The sequence below is a fragment of the Hylobates moloch genome, unplaced genomic scaffold (assembly GCF_009828535.3).
Source record: "Hylobates moloch isolate HMO894 unplaced genomic scaffold, HMol_V3 SCAFFOLD_11, whole genome shotgun sequence".
Taxonomy (NCBI): Eukaryota; Metazoa; Chordata; class Mammalia; order Primates; family Hylobatidae; genus Hylobates; species Hylobates moloch.
This window is the reverse complement of record NW_026652286.1, coordinates 49,273,019-49,297,226: the sequence shown is the minus strand read 5'-3', so window position 1 is coordinate 49,297,226 and position 24,208 is coordinate 49,273,019. Positions and strand designations below refer to the sequence as shown.

Here is a 24,208-nt window from a genome sequence, read left to right as displayed (position 1 = left end):
TTGTCTCTAATTGTATATTTATAAATAGTGGTTAATAATTTTAGTTTCTTCTCATGCTTAGCTATTTTTACATATATTAGCTATATATGAATGAGACATACAGTTACAGAGCCATAAAAATGGGCCATTGGGCTTTAAAGCCATTGAAGTCTCTTTTTTTATTTTTTTTAGAGATAGGGCCTCACTCTATTGCCCAGGGCCTCACTCTATTGCCCAGGCTGTAGTGCAGTGGCATGATCATAGCTCACTTGCAGCCTCAAACTCCTGGGCTCAAGTAATCCTTCTGCCTTAGCCTCCCTAGTAGCTAGGACTACAGGCATGTATCACCACACCCAGCTATTTTAAAATTTTTTTGTAGAGACAAGGGTCTCACTATGTTGCCCAGGCTGGCCTCAAACTCTTGGCCTCAAGTGATCCTCTTGCCTCAGCCTGCTGGGATTAAAGGCATGACCACAGCACCAGCCTTGAAGTCTCTTTAGTTCAGGAAGATTAAAGGAAAGCTTCATGAGGGAAATAGCATTTGAAGGGTAGGATTTTAACAAGTGGATATGGCAAGGAAGTCAAGGGAGGGGTAGAGATGGTATTAAATTCAGTTGAGCCAAAGCATGTGTTCTTCCTATTACACAAAACTAGAATAGCAAGAGCCCATGTGGGAAGCCAGCACGACTGAAAAGGGATGTATTATCTTGAGTTATGGGAGAAAAGGCTGGAAAGGAAGGCCAGGATAAGAACATTACCTTCAGTGCAAATACAACAGGTTGTAGGATATAGAAGAGACCATTCCAAACACTGTAATTATTGATGATGATTACATTTTATTTCTCTCCTTGTCACCTGTTATCTAGGACTAGTATTTCAGAGGGCCTGGTGGATTGAATGATAGTGGAGCAACTGAGGTAGAGCTGGATGTGTGGCTACATAGTAGGAGAACTGGAAAGTGCTTTTGATGTATTTCTTGATGTATTTATTTCTAGCTCAGGCCATTTTACAATATGAAACCTCTATCAGAGGCAGATACAGAAAGAGCAAGAAATCAGTCAATTCCAACACTAGCTGATTTATTGACACTTGCAGAGAAGGAAAGAAAATTTGTGATATTTGATCTTCATGGCCCTCCACCAAAACATCCTCTCAGACACACATTTGTCCGCCAAGTAGTAAGTGTGATCTTTGCCTCTAAAATCGAGCAACATCTGGTATGTCTGTCTCAGTATTTATGACACAGGTTGGGAGGTGGGTAGCATGTCCTAGTGTGTCCGGAATTGGTGGGTTCTTGGTCTCACTGACTTCAAGAATGAAGCTGTGGACCCTTGCGGTGAGTGTTACAGCTCTTAAGGTGGTGCGTCTGGAGTTCGTTCCTTCTGATGTTCGGATGTGTTCGGAGTTTCTTCCTTCTGGTGGGTTGGTGGTCTCGCTGGCTCAGGAGTGAAGCTGCAGACCTTCGCGGTGAGTGTTACAACTCTGTTAAGGCGGCGCGTCTGGAGTTGTTTGTTCCTCCCAGTGGGCTGGTGGTCTCGCTGGCTTCAGGAGTGAAGCTGCAGACCTTCGCGGTGAGTGTTACAGCTCATAAAAGCAGTGTGGACCCAAAGAGTGAGCAGTAGCAAGATTTACTGCAAAGAGTGAAAGAACAAAGCTTCCACAGTGTGGAAGGGGACCCGAGCGGGTTGCCACTGCTGGCTGGGGCAGCCTGCTTTTATTCTCTTATCTGGCCCCACCCACATCCTGCTGATTGGTAGAGCTGAGTGGTCTGTTTTGACAGGGCGCTAATTGGTGCATTTACAATCCCTGAGCTAGACATAAAGGTTCTCCAGGTCCCCATCAGATCAGTTAGATACAGAGTATCGACACAAAGGTTCTCCAAGGCCCCACCAGAGCAGCTAGATAGAGTGTCGATTGGTGCATTCACAAACCTCGAGCTAGACACAGGGTGCTGATTGGTGTGTTTACAAACCTCGAGCTAGATACAGAATGCCGATTGGTGGATTTACAATCCTTGAGCTAGACATAAAGGTTCTCCAAGGCCCCACCAGAGCAGCTAGATACAGTGTCAGTTGGTGTATTCACAAACCTCGAGCTAGACACAGGGTGCTGATTGGTGTATTTACAAACCTTGAGCTAGATACAGAGTGCCGAATGGTGTATTTACAATCCTTGAGCTAGACATAAAGGTTTTCCAAGGCCCCACCAGAGTAGCTAGATACAGAGTGTCGATTGGTGCATTCACAGACCCTGAGCTAGACACAGGGTGCTGGTGTATATTTACAATCCCTGAGCTAGACATAAATGTTCTCCACATCTCCACCAGACTCAGGAGCCCAGCTGGCTTCACCCAATGGATCCTGCACCAGGGCTGCAGGTGGAGCTGCCTGCCAGTCCCGCGCCGTGCACTCGCACTCCTCAGCCCTTGGGTGGCCGATGGGACTGGGTGCCGTGGAGCAGGGGGTGGCGCTTGTCGGGGAGGCTCAGGCTGCACAGGAGCCCATGGAGGTGGGGGAAGGCTCAGGCATGGCGGGCTGCAGTTCCGAGGCCTGCCCTGTGGGAAGGCAGCTGAGGCCTGGCGAGAAATCGAGCACAGCACCGGTGGGCTGGCACTGCTGGGGGACCCAGTACACCCTCCGAAGCCGCTGGCCCGGGTGCTAAGTCCCTCATTGCCCGGGGCCGGCAGGGCCAGCCGGCTGCTGCGAGTGCGGGGCTCACCAAGCCCACACCCATCCGGAACTCCAGCTGGCCCTCAAGCGCTGCACACAGCCCCGGTTCCCACTCGCACCTCTCCCTCCACACTTCCCTGCAAGCTGAGGGAGCCGGCTCCCGCCTTGGCCAGCCCAGAAAGGGGCTCCCACAGTGCAGCGGTGGGCTGAAGGGCTCCTCAAGTGCCGCCAAAGTAGGAGCCCAGGCAGAGGGGGCGAGGGCTGTGAGGGCTGCCAGCATGCTGGCGCCTCTCACTAGGAGCACAGCAGTTGAACTTGACCTACCTTGTACATCTACCCTGGGATCCTTAAGTAATTTTACTTCCTATGGAAATGAAGATTGTTACTTATACAGCTACATGTGGTAATCTAGGAATGACCCAGTTAAATTTATCTCAGCGGGGAAAACCATTGAGGCTGTTTGCTATTCCAAACCAAATGAAATGTCAGCACTCTGTTAAAGAGGAATATGTGTAATAACGATCTAATGTGACCTGCACCACACCAACATAGATCCATTAGAAAGAGTCTGGGTAACATTAAGGCTTTGAAGACTTGGCATGATGAATGATATAGAAAGGAGAGCTGGTTCTTAATTGAGCAGAGATTTGCTCATAATGTTTTTCAGAAGCAACTCTGCATTTGGGCATTCAGTTGTTCCAAATCCCATAAATTCTCAGAATATGGGAGTGCTGTGAGTGAAACAATTATGTCTTTTTACAAATGGAAGTATTTCATAGATGAGTCATAATAGCATCCCTGTTGGCAGGAAACGACTCCTCTCAAAGATGATTTTTTAAAAATAAAATAGAAGCAGGGCCTCCCTATGTTGCCCAGGCCTGTCTCGAGCTCTTGGCCTCCCAAAGTGCTAAGATTACAGGCATGAGCCACCACACCCAGCCTCAAAGATGATTTTTAACATCATTAACCAGAAAGATGTTTTTGATTCTCACTATTCACCCACATCTATCATCTAATCTACTTGGCTTGTATGAGTCTTTGTGTACACAGTAGGCCCTTGACACTTGATGTTAACTGGTAAATGGAGAGGTCGTGAGAAAACTAAGCTCCAGAGTGGCCCTAGTGAAAGCCCCGTTATAAGAGTTCATTAGAAGATAGTAGCCCAGGGCTGGGCGCGGTGGCTCACGCCTGTAATCCCAGCACTTTGGGAGGCTGAGGCGGGCAGATCATGAGGTCAGGAGATCGAGACCATCCTGGCTAACATGGTGAAACACCGTCTCTACTAAAAATACAAAACATTAGCCAGGTGTGGTGGTGGGCGCCTGTAGTCCCAGCTGTTCGGGAGACTGAGGCAGGAGAATGGCGTGAACCCGGGTGGCGGAGCTTGCAGTGAGCCGAGATCACGCCACTGCACTCCAGCCTGGGCGACAGAGTGAGACTCCATCTCAAAAAACAAAACAAAACAAAGAAAATACTAGCCCATGTTGACTGTTTCACCAAGGACTAGAATCTCTCTCTCTACTCTCTGTACAATACTACCTGTGCTGGAATGGAGCTCCCTCCATTCTCTATGGGGCTGTATGGGGCTGTTCGTACCTGTATAGCTGATTATTTACTGAAGGACTTCTTGTTTCTCCTTACAGATTTTTTGGTTGCCAACTCATGATAGGCAATATGTCAGGTCCGTGGCTCCTGGTTTTCAGCATGTGGGCCATTTAGTATCCGTTGAAACCCTTGCTAAAAACAATATCAGTATAATAAATGTTGACTACAAGAAGTTGTTCCCTAATGGGTTAAGGTAAGTGTTTGACCACACCTCTCTTGGCACATATTGCCTTACTTACACAAAATACACATTCTAATTAAACTACTTAACTTCCCCTTTCCATCTTAGAATTTCTGTGTGTGGTTATCTTCTTTGAATCTCCTTTCTTTTTCCTATCCCTTCCTCCCTCCCTCCCTCCCTATGCCAACAAACATTTATCAAGTGTTGACTATGTTCCTGGAACATAGACTTTAGCCTCTCCTGTGTACTCTAATCTTTCACCATTCAGTACACTTTTTTGTATGCTTGGCATTTCTGTTCTTATGTAAAAGGTGGATGTTGCAAAGTCAGAACGCAAAACGTTGTTTATTTCCTCTTACCATTACCAGATGGATGGCAGTACCTTGTAAATGGCTTTGTGATCCAGATAGCCATATTTCTGGAAGGGATAATTAAGAATATAACAAAACCATTATTTAAAAAATGTAAAAATAGCTAAGCATGAGAAGAAACTAAAATTATTAACCACTGTATTTATAAATATACAATTAGAGACAAATTTTCAGAATTAAAAGCACCTGGGAATAAAATGATAACTTTTCCAAACTATTATTAAACATGCTTAATTTAACCCATATCCCCTTTGTCTTAGATTTAAGGTTAATTTTTTATATGATTCTAAATGCTTTAGAGACAAAGTCTTCCTTGGGGAGGGACAGAGGGAGGGAGATAGATAACAGGTTAGAGAAAATATATAGATATCTATTATCTACCTATCTATAGATAGATAATATCTAGGTATCTATTATCTACCTATCTGTAGATAGATAATATCTAGATATCTATTATCTACCTATCTGTAGATAGATAATATCTATATCTATAATCTACCTATAGATATAGATAATATATCCATGCTGTTTTGATTATCACACCTTTATAATATATTTTGAAATTAGGGAATGTGATGTGTCCAGCCTTGTTCTTTTTGCACAAGATTGCCTTGGCTTTTGGAAATCATTAGTGGTCATACAAATTGAAGGATTTTTTTTTCGATTTCTGTGAAAAATTACATTGGAAGTTTGAGAGGGATTATGTTGAATCTGTAGATTGCTTTGGGTAATTTTGACATTGTAACAATATTAAGTCTTTCAATCCATAAACACATAACTTTTCAATTATTTGTGTGTGTGTTTTTTTTTAATTCTTTCATCAATTATTATTTTTTTTTTCTGAGATGGTCTTGCTCCGTCATCCAGGCTGGAGAGCAGTGGCACAATCTCCACTCATTGCAACCTCTGCCTCCTGGGTTCAAGTGATTCTCCTGCTTCAACCTCCCAAGTAGCTGGGATTACAGGCACATACCACTGCACCTTGCTAATTTTTTATATTTTTAGTAGAGACCAGGTTTCCTCATGTTAGCCAGGCCGGTCTCAAACTCCTGACCTCAGGTGATCCACCCACCTCAGCCTCCCAAAATGCTGGGATTATAAGGTGTGAGCCACCACACCCGGCCCCTTTCATCAGTGTTTCATAGTTTTTAGTGTACAGGTCTTTCACCTCCTTGGTAAAGTTTTATTCCTAAGAATTCTATTTTTGTTGCTATTGTAAATGGGATTATTTTCTTATTTTCATCAGTTAGGTAGTTGTTAGTACATAGAAAGAAATGCTACTGATTTTTGTATGTTGATTTTGTATCTGCAACTTTGCAACCGATAAACTGAATGTATTAGTTTTAGTAGTTTTTTTGTGGATTCTTTAGGATTTTCTATATAAAAGGTCATGTCATCTGCAGAGAAAATCTGACTTCTTTCTTATTTGGATGACTTTTATTTCTTTCTCTTGCCTAATTGCTCTAGCTAAGACTTACAGTACTATGTCAAAAAGAAGTGGTGAGATTTGGCATCCTTGTCTTGTTCCTGATCTTAGAGGAAAAGCTTTCAACTTTTCACCATTCAGTATGATTTTAGTTGTGGCCATGTCCTGAATGGCCTTTATTGTATTTTGGTATATTCCTTCTATACATAATCTGTTGAGAGTTTTTATCATGAAAGGGTGTTGAATTTTGTTAAATGCTTTTTCTACATCTATTGAGATGATCATGTGGTTTTTGTGTTTCATTCTGTTAATGCAGTGTGTCACATTTATTGATTTACATATGATGAACCCTCCTTGTATCCCAGGGAGAAATCCCACCTGATTATGGTGAATGATTCTTTTGTGGTGCTATTGAATTCAGTTTGTTAGTATTATGTTGGGATTTTTATGTCTCAGGATTTCATTGGTGATATTGGCCTGTAATTTTCTTTTCTTGTAGTGTCCGTATCTTGCTTTGGTATCAATGTAATACTGGCCTAGTAAAATGAGTTTGGAAGTATTCCCTCCACTATTTTTTTGGAAGAGTTTGAGAAAGATTGATATTAGTTGTTCTTTAAGTGTTTGGTGGAATTCAGCAGTGAAGCCATTATGTCCTGGGCTTTTCTTTGTTGGTAGACTTTGTATTACTTTTTATTACTCCTTGTTATTGGTCTGTTTTTAATGTTTTAAAAAAATTTTAAATAAAAAATTGTATTGAGGTGAAATTCACATTTTTTTTTTTTTTTTTTTTTTTTGAGACAGAGTTTCGCTCTTGTTGCCCAGGCTGGAGTGCAGTGGTGCGATCTTGGTTCACTGCAACCTCTGCCTCCCAGGTTCAAGTGATTCTCCTGCCTCAGCCTCCCAAGTAGCTGGGATTACAGGCGCACACCACCACACCTAGCTAATTTTTGTATTTTTAGTAGAGACGGGGTTTCATCATGTTGGCCAGGCTGGTCTCAAACTCCTGACCTCAGGTGATCCACCCACCTCGGCCTCCCAAAGTGCTGGGATTACAGGCATGAGCCACCACGCCCAGCCTAACATAAAATTTTAAAGTGAACAATTCAGTGACACTTAATACATTTACATTGTTGTGCAGCTGCCACCTTTAGTTCTAATGCATTTTGATACTGGAAGTTTTTATTTTTTCTGTTTTTCTTGATCAGTCTGGCTAGGGGTTTATGAATTTTAATCATTTCAAAACACTGAATTTTGACTTTGTTATCTTTTTCCTATTGCACCTTTACTTTCCTATTTCATTGATTTCTGCTCTTTATAATTTTCATACTGACTTCAGTTTTAATTTGCTGTGCTTGCTAATAGATGGCTTTTTTAGGGTAGAAAATTAGGCGACCTGTTTTAGATCTTCTTTCTAATGTAAACATTTAAAGCTATAAACTTATTTATTTTTTTATTTTTTGAGACAGGGTCTCACTCAGTTGCCCAGTTTGTAGTGCAGTGGTGTGATCTCGGCTCACTGCAACCTCTGGCATGAGCCATTGCGCCCAGCCTTAAAGCTCTAAATTTACTGTAAGCATTGCTTTAATTTTCTCCCACAAATGATATTGATATATTGTTTCTTTGTTATCCAACTTAAAATATTTAAAGTTTTCTCATTTCTCTTTAGACTCATGGATTATTTAGAAGTGTATTGCTAACTTTTTAAACATTTGAGGATTTTCTGGCTACTTCAGTTATTGATTTCTAATTTAAGCTTATTGTGACCAGAGAACAAACCTGTATAATTTCAAACCTTTTAAATTCTATGGCTTAAATTCTAAACTTATTTTATGGCTCACTATATGGTTTATCTTGGTGAGCTTCCCATGTCCCCCTGAAGATTGTGTGCCCTCTTCAGTTGTTGGGTGTAGTATTCTATAAATGTCAATTAGTTCAAGTTGGTTGATAGGCTTTTTGAAAATTTCATATTCATTTTTTCTTTTTCTGTTGAGCTAATACAAAGGATTAGATTGCAGATCAAACATTCACATATCAGATAACCTACCTACTGCCGAGATTTATCATTAATTTCAAGGATACAGCAGGCAATCAAGAGGCTCAAACAAAGCAAGGAGAGACATTGATCGTGGCTGTGCAGGTATCTTTATTTATTGGACACGTACTCTGTGGCCCAGAGTAATAGATGAGGCCTCCAAGTGAGTCTGTGCAGGGTTAACTTACACATAAGGGGAGCAGTTGAGTCATGAAACATCTCTATTTGATAGTCCCAGAGAGTTATCTAGTTTATGTGTCATTCTTCAGGGACCCATGCCTCATAAATCTGTTCCATGTTTATTTACAAAATATGTAATAAAGAAATACTTAAACAGGAACATCCTTTTAAGAACATTACATATAAGGCTACTCTTCCTAGTAAATATTATTATTCTGTTTACAAAAGATAAGGTTATCCTGTTGAGAAGGAGATTTCTCAGACTTCTCAAGATCAAGACTTACTCCTTCTTTCTTCTGGGAGCAACTTCCCCACTCAAAGAAAAATGAATGGGTCCCTATACTGCCATCTGTCAATTACCAACATATACCCAACTGTATGTATCTGTTAGTTACCGATATATATCCAACTGTTAATATATCCAACTGTAATTGTGATTGTTGATTTGTTTGTGTGTGTTTTTTTCCTTCTTGTATTTTGAAACTCTTTTATTGGGTGCATTTTCACTTAGGATTATTAGATCTTGGTGAATTGGCCCCTTCATTATGAAATGTCCCTTGTTTAAGGTAATTAATCTTATCTAAAGTTTACTTTTTCTTGTATTAATATTGCCACACTGGCCACCTTATAATTTGTGTTTGCTTAATATGTATTTTTCTATCTTTTGGCTTTCAACCACTTGGCATCTTTAAAGTGCATTTCTTATAAACAAAATTTTGTCAGTTCTTTTATATCTAGTTGGATAATCTCGGACTTTTAATTGGAATGTTTGGTCCATTAATATTTAGTTCACCAATGAGAACACTTGGACACAGGATGGGGAACATCACACACCGGGGCCTATTGTGGGGTGGGGAGAGCGGGGAGGGATAGCATTAGGAGATATACCTAATGTAAATGACGAGTTGATGGGTACAGCAAACCAGCATGGCACATGTATACATATGTAACAAACCTGCACGTTGTGCACATGTACCCTAGAACTTAAAGTATAATAACAAGAAAAAAAAAAGGGAGGGAAAAAGGTTAACAATAGTGAACCTGAAAAAAAAAATTTAGTTCACATATTAATATAGTTGGGTTTACATTACCATCATGCTATTTTTTTTTTCTATTTGTCCTTTCTATTCCTTGTGGGGTTTTTTGGTCACTCCTTTCCTCTCTTTTTATTTTTTAGTTAATTATTTTTTAGTATCTCATTCTATCTCTTCTATTTTTTTTTTTTTAATAGAGACAAAGTCTCACTCTGTCACCCAGCCTGGAGTGCAGTGATGTGATCATTGTTTACTGTAGTCTCGAACTACTAGGCTCAAGCCATCTTCCTGCCTCAGCCTCCACAGTAGTTAGGACTATAGGCATGTGCCACCACACCTGGCTATTTTTTTAAATTTTTTTGTACAGACAGGGTCTCACTGTGTTGCCAGGCTGGTCTCAAACTCCTGGCCCCAAGCCATCCTCCTGCCTTGGCCTCCCAAAGCATGGGATTATAGGCATGAGCTGCCATGTCTGGCTCCGGCTGAATTTTTACATCTTTGGATTATTTTTTACTGATTTTTCTAGGAAGTGTAGCTGTCTAGTTACTCCAGCATTATTTTTTGAAAAGACTATCTTTCTTCCATTGAATTGCTTTTGCACCTTTGTCAAAAATCATTTGTCACATTTGTATGGATCTATTGTATGGTTTTCGGTTCTGTTCCACTGATTTATGTGTCCATATCTCCTCTAATACCACACTAGCTTGCTTACTGTAGCTATATAGTAAGTCTTAACATCAGGTAGAGTGATTCTCTCTCACACTATTTTTTTTTTCAGATTGTTTTAATTATTGTAGGGCTGTGCTTTTCCATATGAATCTTATAATCCACTTGCTAATTGTACAAAAAAACCGTGCTGCATCAAACTTACAGATCAGTTTGAGGGAGAACTGACATCTTTACTACATTGAATTTCCAATCCATGAACACATATGTCACTCCACTTAAGAAAGTGGGCAAAGGATATGAGCAGACACTTCTCAAAAGAAGACATACAAGCAACTAACAAACGTGAAAACATGCTCAGCATCACTAATCATCAGAGAAATACAAATCAAAACCCTGATGAGATACCATCTCACACCAGTCAGAATGGCTATTACTAAAAAGTCAAAAAAAACCAAACAAACAGATATTGACAAGGTTGCAGAGAGAAGGAAATGCTTAGACACTGTTGGTGGGAATGTAAATTAGTTCAGCCCCTGGGGAAAGCAGTTTAGAGATTTCTCAAAGAACTAAAAATGTAACTACCATTTGACCCAGCAGTCCCATTACTGGGCATCTACTCAAAGGAAAATAAATTGTTCTACTAAAAAGATACCTGCACTTGTATGTTTATTGCAGCACTATTCACAATAGCAGAGACATGGAATGAACCTAACTGCCCATCAGTGGTGGACTAGATAAAGAAAATGTGGCACATATACACCATGGAATACTATGCAGCCGTAAGAGAGAATGAAATCATGTCCTTTGCAGCACATGGATGAAGCTGGAGGCCATTATTCTAAGTGAATTAGTGCAGAGACAGAAGATCAAATACCACATGTTCTCACTTATAAGTGGGAGCTAAACGTTGGGTACACATGGACATAAAGATAGAAATGACAGACAATGGGGAGTCCAAAATGGGGGAGGGAGAGACAGGGGAAAGGGTTGGAAAACTACCTATGGGGTACTATGTTCACTATTTGGGTAGCAGATCCAAACCTCAGTATCATGCAATATATCCATGTATTAAACCTGCACATGTATCTCCTCAATTTAAAATTTAAACAAACAAGGAATGTGATTGGTTTTTGAGTTTTGGTTTCAAAAGGTAAAAATAAGTAACTTTTTACTATTTTTTCCTAATTTTATTTTTAAAATTTATATCTGCAGGGATTGGTTCAGAGACAATTGTAACATATTGGATAACTAATTGCTAGCACCTCTGTTGAGGCATTATTATTTTACAGTTTCTATACTGAGGCCAAGAATTTACTAAGCTCGTATATTACAGAACTGGGATTTAAACCCAGGCTTGTACAGAGCAGTTTCCAATATGCCATACCATTTCAGAGTTGAAAAAAATTTTTGAAGGCATTTACGTGGTATGTTTTCTGAGAAATTGAATCCCTGAAAATGACAACTTAGCTAGAATTACTAGGTGTTCCTCCACTTATTTTCTTCCTGTCTCTATAAACAGTCCACAAGTATCCACTGACATATAGTGCCATGGGAAAAATTAGGTTTTCCCCCTATTTTCATTACTTGCAAAAATTCTTTATATTTGAAATTTAATAAGTTCACCAGATTGGTACTCATTTATTTGTTTTTTTCAATTAATATTTGTGGAGCCTGGTGTTATGCTAGGTATTGAGTATCCAGAGACAAATAAGACATAGTCTCTGCTTTTAGGTTGCTTAGAGTCAAGTAAAGAAGACTGATAAATGAGCAGATCATTCGAGTAGGGGGTGATAAGTGCTCTGACAGAAGCGAGTATATAGGTGCTGCTACATAGTAGCATGCCAGAGCCAGCTCCATACCAGCTTGTTATTAAATATTCAGAAACTCTGCAAATTGGTAAATTGGTTCTACCAATGGTAGCTTACAATTGGCTATGGTAGGAGTGTTTATACCATGGAAATTTGCATATGCTACAATAGGGCTTTCCTTTTTCCTTTTCCCCATTCTTTCTTTTTTTTTTTTAATATGTTTTCTTTCTTCCTTTTTATTATTCCCCTTAGGACATTTGGTTTACCAGCACACCACTGTTGCTACAGGAGCAGAGGTGCTAAATCCAATCCTTTATCTTATTGTACCGTGAGCCCATTCTGTCACATCGCATCATGAATTGTCCCTGGACCAGCTGCTTCTGGTGATTTAGGCAACAGCCTTTCACAAAGATGGTGGCTGTTCTCCTTTTAGATGATGAGAATGAAACTTGATCTAAATCCCCTGTGGGTTCTTTTTTTGTTCCAGAGATTATAAAGCAGCTAACATCCGTGTCAACGTATACACCGTCAATGAGCCTTGGCTTTTCTCATCGGCCTGGTGCTCCAGGATTAACTCAGTGACCACAGACAACATTGGGCTCCTGAGTCAGCTTAATCACCCTCACTTCTTCATGGTGAGCTGGTTGTCCAGATTGTTCTTCCAGGCTTGGTATGATAGCAGTGCAGTCCCCCCAGCCCTGTGTTGCCCACTGTGCCATCCCCTGGGCAGCCGCTTAAGAGCACAGACTTCTATGAATATTGGAGATGTGGTATTTTCCATTCTCTCACACAGATCCTTCTGGGATTTTAAGGCAAAAATTAGTATTGTTATACTAATTGACATTTATTGAATCCTTACAATGTGCTTTACATGCGTTATGTCATTTAACCCTTTGAATTAGCCACTGTTATCATCTTCATGAGGAAACTGAACAAAGATATCTTTGCATGTGGTCTCATGAGGCAGGATTCAGAATGAGGTCTGACTTCAGAGTTTTCTTACTGTAGCCCCACCTTTGTAGAGGCATGGCAACAATTGACAATGGCATGGAGAGTGGGGAGAAAACCAAGCGTACTTGACTCCAAAGTGGAAACTGTGTGCCCTAACAAATTGCTTTTGAAGAGGGTAGCCAGTGTCCAGTTGCCTGTTCTAGGCCTTCTGTTGCTTACTGCCAGAGGCTTTAGAACCTGGAGACCCGGTTTACAATCCCAGCCAAATCCTATCGCTGTCTGTGGAGGGAGCCCTAGCTAACCAGTTATTGCTACAGAACTTGTTCTTATCTGTATAGAGAGTAGGTTGACTGGGTGGGACACAATAGCATACAACAGAAAACAGTTTAATTTCGCTGCATTGATTCTTTAAACGTGGTCTGTGATGTAGGCCTTTCTCTGCCCCTGAATGAAATCTCACTTAGGTCCTGTAGCTTTTCCAGTCACTCTTAGATAACTTTTAAAAGTTCACTTCTAGTCATCAAAAAGCCTCACTTCAGAATTAGAGTCCAATCCCAAGTAATAAACTCCAAATGGCCTTGAAAGTTAAAGCCTTTGTCAGAGAAGCCTAAGAGGGAAGGGGCCTCAAGTCACCTCCTCCAGATCTCCACCATCTGGCCTGAGCTTCTGACCTGTTCAGGGTCAGGACCAGGGGAAAAGGGATCCAGGGTGAAGGCACAGTCTTACAGGGCCAGTAACTGCATCCAGGCCCTCTGGTAGAAAGGAGAAATCGCTGACTTCTTACTATGGTGGCTTGGTCAGCTTTCTGGAGATGACCCTGAAGGGAGCTTTGATTGGCAGGTCACTCAGCACAGGTGGAGCCTTTCCATCCACCTGTCCCCATATAACTCCCCTTCATGTATATACTATGTGTTTTTCTAACATTTTAAAATCCATTCATTACAAAAATGCATAATTTGGAAAGCAGCACACCCCTCCATAATCCTATCCCCTGAATCAGTAATGTTTCAAAGTTGTCCCTTTGGGAGGTACACGTTTACTTAAATGATGCTATTTCTGAATGCATTTTTTTCATTTTAATATTTAAAAAAATCCATGTGATTCAAAATTCAAAAAGTTTAAAAGGATATATGTAAAAAAACCAATCTTCCTTCCACACCTAGTCTAGGCATTTTTAAAGGACCCAGTGCATGGTTCCCAGCCTATGCCATGTGTCATTTTATTCAGGGAGGTGGGGCTGGTGTCCCAGAGGACTTAACAGGCAGCCTACACTCCAGAGTTAGACTGATTGAGATTTAGATTCAGATCTTGGCTCCATTACTTACTGTGTAAATGTGGAAATATTAGTTAACCTGTTTGTGGTTTTTGGCTTTTTTGTTTCTTCTTTTTGAAAATTGGGGATAATAATAGTGCAGTAGAAACACACACTTGTGTCCAACATAATCTGGTCTGGTCATTGGTCTCGTAATTGAGAAAGTTAAATTGAGGAATCATTTAAAAATGATATACACTTTATCAGTTAGCTTTTAATGCTTAATAAAAACTACCTAAAACTTACTGTCTTAAATATTTATCATCTCAATTCTGGCTGATGGCTGATGGCTTAATAAAAACTACCTAACTTAGTGTCTTAAACAAATATTTATCATGTCTCAATTCTGGCTGATGGCTAGGTGGTGTCTGTGGTTTCAGCCAGGTGAGCTGGGCTGGATAGTCTAGGATGCCTTGTTCATTTGTCTAGAGGCACCTGGAATGACTAAGTTTCTCTTTGTGTCGTCACTCATCCTCGAGGCGGCTAACTGGAATGTGTTCACCTAGTGGAGATGGGTTCCCAACAGCAAGAGAGAGCAAGCCCCAAAGCACATGGACTTTTCAAAGTTCTCCCAGTGTTATGTTTGCTGATGCTCCATTGGCCAAGGAAAATCACATGGCCAAGTTCAGATTCAGGGTGGGAGAGAAACAGACTTCACCTCTTGATAGGGAGGCACAGCTAAGTCACGTTGTATAGGGGCCTGCATATAGGTTTGGAAGGAATTTTATGGTCATTTTTATAAACAGTATGCCACATACATACTTCACAAATTTTATTTTAAAATATTCATTCACCTTTTGACAGTCATTTCTTTGAGGATATTTCTGCTGATTGAGTTCTATGTTCTCTCATTTAAACATCCAGATGAACTAGCTAGGATTTCTAATTGTTTGTTTTACGCAGAACAAGAACTTAAAGTCATTAGGACAATCAATCTGAATGAGGAATCTACCTAGATTTTTATAATCCCTCAAACCCTTGTAGTGTTTCACCTACACCTAATCTAATTGCTGTTTATTCTTTAATGATCTATTTTGTCCTGATTGAGTTTTTCAAAGCATTTGACTTAGTTTCTTTGAAAATGACATACTTTTTTCACTCAAATCTCACAAATTTAAGCAGCATCTAATTACATTGCACTATTACAATAACAAGTACAGTTGACTTAAGCCATTTGAGAAACAAACTGATTCTTTGTGAACATTCTGCTCATCTGGTAGGCCTCTTGGAGCAATCAGCCAACTACAGCAGCCCTCAGTCAATACTTTTCCCAGAGGGGATTAAGAGCCTCAGTTCAGTGGAAGTTGGTTAAGATTTTCTACCAGTAGGGCTATTATGAGGCTTAAATGTGAAAATACCCCTGAAGTGCTTAGAACACCTGCCTGGCTCCTGTTAATTGCTCATTGTTAATTATGATCATTAGTGTTATTAATTATTCAGCTCAAGGAAAGACCTCGGGATGGGGTGGAGAGTGGCCTGAGAAAGGATAAAATGTGCCAGCCCTATTAGCATCAAGTGGAATTGGAGAGGGCGCAGTGGAGGTGGAAAGGGAGCATCAAAATCAATGAGAGGACCCAGAAGACAGAGCTCTGGGAAATAGGTGACTTGGGCAAGGAGCATAGAAGAGGAGCATGTAGGTAAGGGGTAATTGTACTTCGGCATTCTTAATTGAAGTGTGATACTTTAGAACAATGGTTCCCAAATGCTGGCTTACAGACACATGGCTTCAGCATCACCTGGGAATGTGTTAAAAATGCAGAGATTCTCATTCCTTAGGTGTCTCGTGAGACCCAGAAACCTGTATTACTAAAAGCTGCCCTGAAAGACTTGGCTGCGCAGCCAGGTTTGAGAAGCCATGCCTTGAAAACAGCAGTAGAAGTCAAGAACCTGGACTGTGGTCTTAGGTCCAGAATAGACTTGTGTGACTTCTCTGGGACCCTCTCTGCCCTCTGACTTGGGAGATGAAAGGTGAGATGAAAGGTGTGAAGTGTTCTGTTCTCTCCAGAGCCCCCTGCATGCATAAGGGTGACTGTTAGGACACTTGCAGGGACTCTCTGTGTTTGAGAATGCCACATCAATCAAGATTCCTTGGCCTGTCTATCCCCTCTTCCTCTCCTCCTCCAGCCCTGGCAGCAGAGCAAGGGACTTAGACCATATGATCCAAAATCCTTTCTAACTATAAAGTTCTTTCACTGTGGTTTGTGTTTTTCAGACACCAAAGTTCTATATGTTCATGTGGCTCCTTGCAGATATCATTTCTGTGCTTTTTATTGTTGTCATATTTTGTTTTCACTGGTAAGTATATACGTAATTTTAAATGAATTTTTTCCAAAATAAATGGATTATTATAGGAAATTGAGAAAAATAAGAGTTATGCTCTTCCCGTAATCCCACATGGCAAGATGGCGTTTATAATCTGAACCTCTCTTCTCATGCAGTCTGCAGTTCCTCACACCCCTTTGACCTCCCCAAAATAAGACGATATTTTCAGGATAGGGACTGTCACTAAAGCTTAGTCAAGCCTATTACTATGGATTCAATGTGGGGCAGTTGAAAGAGGACAGGGCTTGAATATTGTCCAGAACAAGTGCCTCCACCTTCCCATCTTCCATGAAACGGCATAGCAGTGTGCAAAGAGCAAGTTCATAAACCAGGAAGACTGGGTTTTAGCTCTGGCTTTGTCCCTTAGTTGCTAGGTGACCCTGGGAAAACAACTGCTTCTTTCTGGGCCATAATCTTTTTTGTTTTTTTGTTTTTTTGTTTTTTTTTGCGATGGAGTCTCAGTCTATTGCCCAGGCTGGAGTGCAGTGGCATGCAGTGGCATGATCTTGGCTCACTGCAACCTCCACCTCCTGGGTTCAAGTGATTCTCCTGCCTCAGCCTCCCGAGTAGCTGGGATTACAGGCGCCTGCCACTGCGCCTGGCTAAATTTTTTTTTTTTTGAGACGGAGTCTTGCTGTGTCACCCAGGCTGGAGTATAGTGGCAGGATCTCAACTCACTGTAACCTCCACCTCCTGGGTCAAGCGATTCTCCTGCCTCAGCCTCCCGAGTAGCTGGGACTACAGGCACCACCACGCCCAGCTAATTTTTAAAAAAATACTTTTAGTAGAGGTGGTGTTTCACCATATTGGTCAGGCTGGTCTTAAAGTGCTGACCTTGTGATCTGCCCACCTCGGCCTCCCAAAGTGCCGAGATTACAGGGGTGAGCCACCCTGCCTGGCCCATGCCTGGCTAATTTTTGTATTTTTAGTAGAGATGGGGTTTCACCATGTTGGCCTTGCCTCAGGTGATCTGCCTGCCTCAGCCTCCCAAAGTGCTGGCATTACAGGTGTGAGCCACTGTGCCTCGCCCATAATCTTTTTATCCGTAGAAGAAAATGACATTTGGGAATCCTTGCAGGCAAATGCTATAGGATTGTAAGTTTCAACATGGAAGGGGGAAGAAGATCCTGGAGGAGGAACGTTAGAGGAGACCATGGTTCTTTAGACCCCTTCATTTCATGGATGGTCTGCTTCCTTCTAGGCGGAGAGAGACTAAAAAAGAAAAATGGTTTGAAACCTCCAGCACGCCCACAGGTAAAGTCACTCCTGTCTCTTCATCCCTACCCATTGCTTCCTGGAGACAGAGGCAGCTTTTCATGTCCCTGACAAGAGCTGAGGGTGTCTGGAAAGCTGGGGTTGGGGTTCGGGGGAGGGACCAGGGGAAGTATAGGCTGGGCACAGACTCTGGAGGACTCTGTACATCAGTCTTCAGATTTTGGATTTCATCCTCTAAGCAGTGAGGCCCCCTGGAAGATTTCAAGCATGGGTGTTTACTTCTCCATATATTCATGTATCATACAGCCACTGAGTCCACACTTCGTGCCAGGCACTTAGAGAGGGGCCGAAGATAACTGAAAGATGTCTGTGGAGGGTGGCCTGAGAGAGGAGAGGGGCTGGTCCTCAAAGAGCAGTGAGGAAGAAGGTAAAAGTATAGCATTGACATCATTGGGCCAGGCATCTAGGTCCAGGACAGAGTAGCTGCCATACCCATTAGGGGGAAGGTGCTTTATGGGTATCACTTGTGGGTGATATATGTTGGAGGCTACAGGAAGAAAACTTCAGCGGTCCTGGAATTGCTGAACTAGAGTCAAGTCACGGCATATTGGCAATTAGGAGATGGCATATCGCTTTCATTCACACAAGGAAGTGATATGGTTAGATTTCTGTGTAAGGGGCTGAGGAAGTGAATTAGGCTTAGTAAGGGGAAGGGATGCTAGAGTTTATTTCTCTGAGGGTTGTGAGGGTGATCACACAGTAAGTTACTGGTTTTGGAAGCCAATGCAGTGTCAAAGGGAAACCAATTAGGAGGCAGAAGACGGTGCGGTGTGGGATATAATTTCCTTCCGCAACTCCTGGAGACTTAAAGTTGGAACAGTCACAAAATCATGAGTTAATTTAATTTCTTATGGACAATGGTCAAGCTCCTGATATTCCATGAACCAGCTGGCAGATGAGTGGAACTGATGAAACACTTAGGGTTGCAGGAATGAATCCACAGGGATCATGAAAAACTAAGTTTAGAAATTTGAATAAATTAAATAGAAGGCAATGGTCTTTCATATGCTGTGAAACTGAAGGTTTAAGCCAAGTTTACCCAGGTCTGAGGCAGGGCGATCTCAAGTTACATGGTTACTTGAGTTACAAGTTACATGGAATTTAAGATCACTCTACTGGCTATGTTAAGAAGTCTGAAGCTAACTCATGATTCCAGCTAGCTTATGATTATATCAGTAGTTGTTCCTTAGTAAGCTAGGGCTGCCATAACAAAATACCATAGAGTGGGTGGCTTGAACAACAGAAATTTATTTTCTCACAGTTCTGGAGGCTAGAAATCCCAGATAAAGGTGCTGGCAAATTTGGTGAGGAGCCCTAGTGAGCACTATCTTCTTAGCTTGCATACAGCTGCCTTCTCACTGTGTGTTCACATGGCCTTTCCTCTGTGTGTGCTGGGGAGAGCAGGATCTCTGGTCTCTCTTCCTCTTCTCATAAGGACACCAGTCCTGTTGGATTAGGGCCCCACCCTTATGGCTTCATTTAACTTTAATTACTCCTGAAGCACCCTATCTCCAAATACAGTCACACTGAGGGTTAGGACTCTGACATATGAAATTGGATTTGGGGGGGACATAATTCAGCCCATAATAATAATCCAGCCAAGCAGTGAAAGAACATGGAGATGAGGAGGAAACATGGCTGGGAAAGAAGTTTTGAAAGTAAAATTGAAAAACTATATAAACCTAGATAAAAGAGGTGGCTTAGAAAAAGTACTCAGTTAACTTGACCCTACCCACTACTGTGTTGAAATGGTGAGTAGAAAATAAATGAAGCATTTTCCGTTTTTAAGAGCTCTTAGGTTGCCTGTTACAGAAACCAGTTTTTCTTGATCTAAGCAGAAAGAAAAGGCATTGGAAAGCTATTTGGGTACCTCAAAGAGATATCTAGAAGGTGCAGGACCAAGTTTAGAATCAGGGAAGGACCAAGGAAGACTAGACAGAAGTCAGGACCTCAGCCATAACCACAGCCCAGATCCATTCAAGTTGAGGAGAATGGAGCCTTATTTGCTAAATATAGAGTGCCATGTGTTGCCCCATACCACCTCCAGGATGGGCACGTACTACTGCACCTACTGATGCCATGTCTACCCCCAGAAGGCGCCTCTAGTGTGAGCGGGTATTTTTCAGCAATTTAAGTCAATTTTGTTGTCTTCTGTCTTATGTAATTTCTTATGTAAAGTTTTCAGTTTTCTTACCCCTGTTCTTCTGTTTGTAACGTGTCTTTTTTCCTCTGGCTACATTTTAAGATTATTCCTTTTAGTACTGGTTTTTAGTAGTTTGATTATGGCTTAACTTGGTGCATGTGTGTGTATGTGAGAGCGAGAGAGAGAGACAGACTGTCTTGATTAGGGTTTGCTGAAATTCTTAGATCTGTCGGAGTATAATTTTCATCAAATTGGACATAATTTTAGTCTTTATTTTTTCAAATATTCTTCTGCCTCTGCTCCCTCACTGCCTTCTGGGATTCCAGTTACATAGCTGTTAGTATATTATCCCATAGGTTACTGAGACTGTTTTTTTTTTTGTTTTTTTTTTTTTTTGAGAGAGAGAGTCTTGCTCTGTCACCCAGGCTGGAGTGCAGTGGCATGATCTCAGCTCACTGCAGCCTCCACCTCCCAGGTTCAAGCGATTCTCCTGCCTCAGTCTTCTGAGTAGTCATTTAAAATATTTAATTAATTTCCTTTATTTTTAGATAGATTCTATTGCTGTGTGTACTAGTTTTTTGTTTTGCTTGTTTGTTCAGAGGCAAGGTCTCACTCTTTCGCCCAAGTCTGGAGTATAGTGGCATGATCATGGTTCACTGCAACCTTAAACTCCTGGGCTCAAACAATCCTCCTGCCTTAGCCTCCCTAGTATCTGTGACCACAGGCACAAACCACTATGATTGGCTAATTTAAAAAAAAAAAAAGGTAGAGATGGCATCTCACTATGTTGCCCAGGCTGATCTCAAACTCCTGACCTCAAGCAGTCGGCTTGCCTTGGCCTCCTAAAGCACTGGAATTACAGATGTGAGCTACCCTGCCCAGCCTATATTAGTTTTTTATTGCTATATTTTAAAAAATTACTTCAAACCTAGCAGCTTAACACTATACAAATGTATTATCTCACAGACATGGGTTAGACAGTTCCTTTACTTAGTCTTTACACGGTAGCAATTGGGGCTACAATCTTATTTGAGGTTTATGGTCCTCTTCCAGGCTCACTGCTTGTTAGCAGAATTAAGTTCCTCATAGTTGTAGAAGTGAAGTCATCTCTATTTTCTCAATGGCCGTTAGCAGGGTTTTGGTCTGAGCTCCTAGAGGTGACCCTCAAGTCCTACCCACATGGTCCTCACAACATGGCAGCTTACTTCTTCAAAGCCAGCAAGAGAATCTCTCTCCAGTCTGCTATGATGACATCTATGTAATGTAATGTAAATCATCGGAGTAATTATCCCAGAACCTTTGTCATATAGCATAACCTAATCAAGAGAGGTAACTATCCTGAGGTCTGTTCCAAGATGGCTGAATAGAAACAGCTCCAGTCTGCAGCTCCCAGCATGATCAACACAGAAGACAGGTGATTTCTGCATTTCCAACTGAGGTACCTGGCTCATCTCATTGGGACCAGTTGGACAGTAGGTGCGGCCCATGGAGGGCAAGCAGAAGCAGAGCGGGACATCACCTCACCTGGGAAATGCAAGGGGTCAGGGGATTTCCCTTTCTTAGTCAAGGGAAGCCATGACAGACTGTACCGGGAAAATCGAGACACTCCAGCCTTAATACTGCACTTTTCCAACGGTCTTAGCAAACAGCACACCAGGAGATTATATCCCGTGCCTGGTTCAGCGGGTCCTACACCCACAGAGCCTTGCTCACCACTAGCACAGCAGTCCAGATGGAACTGCAAGGCTGCAGCCTGGCTGGGGGAGGGGCGTCTGCCATTGCTGAGGCTTGAGTAGGTAAACAAAGCAGCCAGAAAGCTCAAATTAGGTGGACCCCACTGTAGCTCAAGGAAGCCCCTGCCTCTGTAGACTCCACCTCTGGGGGCAGGGCATAGCTGAACAAAAGGCAGCAGCAACTTCTGCAGACTTAAACGTCCCTGTCTGACAGTTTTGAAGAGAGTAGTGGTTCTCCCAGCACGGCGTTTGAGCTCTGAGAACAGACTGCCTCCTCAAGTGGGTCCCTGACCCCTGTGTATCCTAACTGGGAGACACCGCCCAGTAGAGGCCGACTGACAGGTCATACAGCCAGGTGCCCCTCTGAGATGAAGCTTCCAGAGTAAGAATCAGGCAGCAACATTTGCTGTTCTGCAGCCTCTGCTGGTGATACCCAGACAAACAGTCTGGAGTGGACCTCCAGCAAACTTTCCCAATAGACCTGCAGCTGAGGGACCTGACTGTTAGAAGGAAAACTAACAAACGGGAATAGCGTCAACAGAAAGGACATCCATAACCAAAACCCCATTTGTAGGTCACCATAATCAAAGACCAAGGGTAGATAAAACCACAAAGATGGGGAGAAACCAGAGTGCCTCTTCTCCAAAGGATTGCAGCTCCTTGCCAGCAACAGAACAAAGCTGGATGGAGAATGACTTTGACAAGTTGACAGAAGTAGGCTTCAGAAGGTTGGTAATGACAAACTTCTCCGAGCTAAAGGAGGATGTTCGAACCCATTGCAAGGAAGCTATAAACCTTGAAAAAAGACGAATGGCTAACTAGAATAAATGTAGAGAAGACCTTAAATGACCTGATGGAGCTGAAAACCATGGCATGAGAACTATGTGATGCATGCACAAGCTTCAGTAGCTGATTCAATCAAGTGGAAGAAAGGGTATCAGTGATTAAAGATCAAATTAATGAAATGAAGTGAGAGGAGTAAAAAGAAATGAACAAAGCCTCCAAGAAATATGGGACTATGTGAAAAGACCAAATCTACATTTGATTAGTATACCTGAAAGTGACGGGGAGAATGGAACCAAATTAGAAAACACTCTTCAGGATATTATCCAGGAGAACTTCCCCAACCTAGCCAGGCAGGCCAACAGGCCAACATTCAAATTCAGGCAATACAGAGAACACCACAAAGGTACTCCTCAAGAAGAGCAACCCCAGGACACATAATCGTCAGATACACAAAGGTTGAAATGAAGGAAAAAAATGTTAATGGCAGCTAGAGAGAAAGGTTGGGTTTACCCACAAAGGGAAGCCCAACAGACTAACAGCTGACCTCTCGGCAGAAACTCTACAAGCCAGAAGAGAGTGGGGGCCAATATTCAACATTCTTAAAAAAATTTTCAACCCAGAATTTCATATCCAGCCAAACTAAGCTTCATAACTGAAGGAGAAATAAAATACAGACAAGCAAATGCTGAGAGATTTTGTCACCACCAGGCCTGCCTTACAAGAGCTCCTGAAGGAAGCACTAAACATGGAAAGGAACAACTGGTACCAGCCACTGCAAAAACATGCCAAACTGTAAAGACCATCAAGGCTAGGAAGAAACTGCATCAACTATCAAGCAAAATAACCAGCTAACATCATAATGACAGCATCAAATTCACACATAACAATATTAACCTTAAATGTATATGGGCTAAATGCCCCAATTAAAAGACACAGGCTGGCAAATTGGATAAAGAGTCAAGACCCATCAGTGTGCTGTATTCAGGAGACCCATCTCATGTGCAGAGACACACATAGGCTCAAAATAAAGGGATGGAGGAAGATCTGCCAAGCAAATGGAAAGCAAAAAAGCAGGGGTTGCAATCCTAGTCTCTGATGAAACAGACTTTAAACCAACAAAAAGATCAAAAGAGACAAAGAAGGCCATTACATAATGGTAAAGGGATCAATTCAACAAGAAGAGCTAACTATCCTAAATATATATGCACCCAATACAGGAGCACCCAGATTCATAAAGCAAGTCCTTAGAGACCTACAAAGAGACTTAGACTCCTACACAATAATAGTGGGAGACTTTAACATCCCACTGTCAATATTAGACAGATCAACGAGACAGAAGGTCAACAAGGATATCCAGGACTTAAACTCAGCTCTGCACCCAGCGGACCTAATAGACATCTACAGAACTGTCCACCCCACATCAACAGAATATACATTGTTCTCAGCACCACATTGCACTCATTCCAAAATTGACCACATAGTTGGAAGTAAAGCACTCCTCAGGAAATGTAAAAGAACAGAAATCACAACAAACTGTCTCTCAGACCACAGTGCAATCAAAGTGTAGATCTCAGGATTAAGAAACTCACTCAAAACTGCACAGCTACATGGAAACTGAACAACCTGCTCCTGAATGACTACTGGGTAAATAACGAAATGAAGCCAGAAATAAAGATGGTCTTTGAAACCAATGAGAACAAAGACACAACGTACCAGAATCTCTGGGGCACAT

The 24,208-nt window shown here is 41.8% G+C and overlaps 1 protein-coding gene across 1 annotated transcript in view; it reads left to right on the top strand.

The window, feature by feature from the left end:
* The window catches only part of GDPD4 (glycerophosphodiester phosphodiesterase domain containing 4), a 67,514-nt gene that overhangs the window by 38,925 nt on the left and 4,381 nt on the right, over positions 1–24,208 (top strand). Inside the window, 5 exon segments of the mRNA XM_058446843.1 lie at positions 975–1,196; positions 4,292–4,446; positions 12,442–12,589; positions 16,430–16,512; positions 17,741–17,793. Of these exon segments, the coding sequence (XP_058302826.1) occupies positions 975–1,196; positions 4,292–4,446; positions 12,442–12,589; positions 16,430–16,512; positions 17,741–17,793 (661 nt within the window).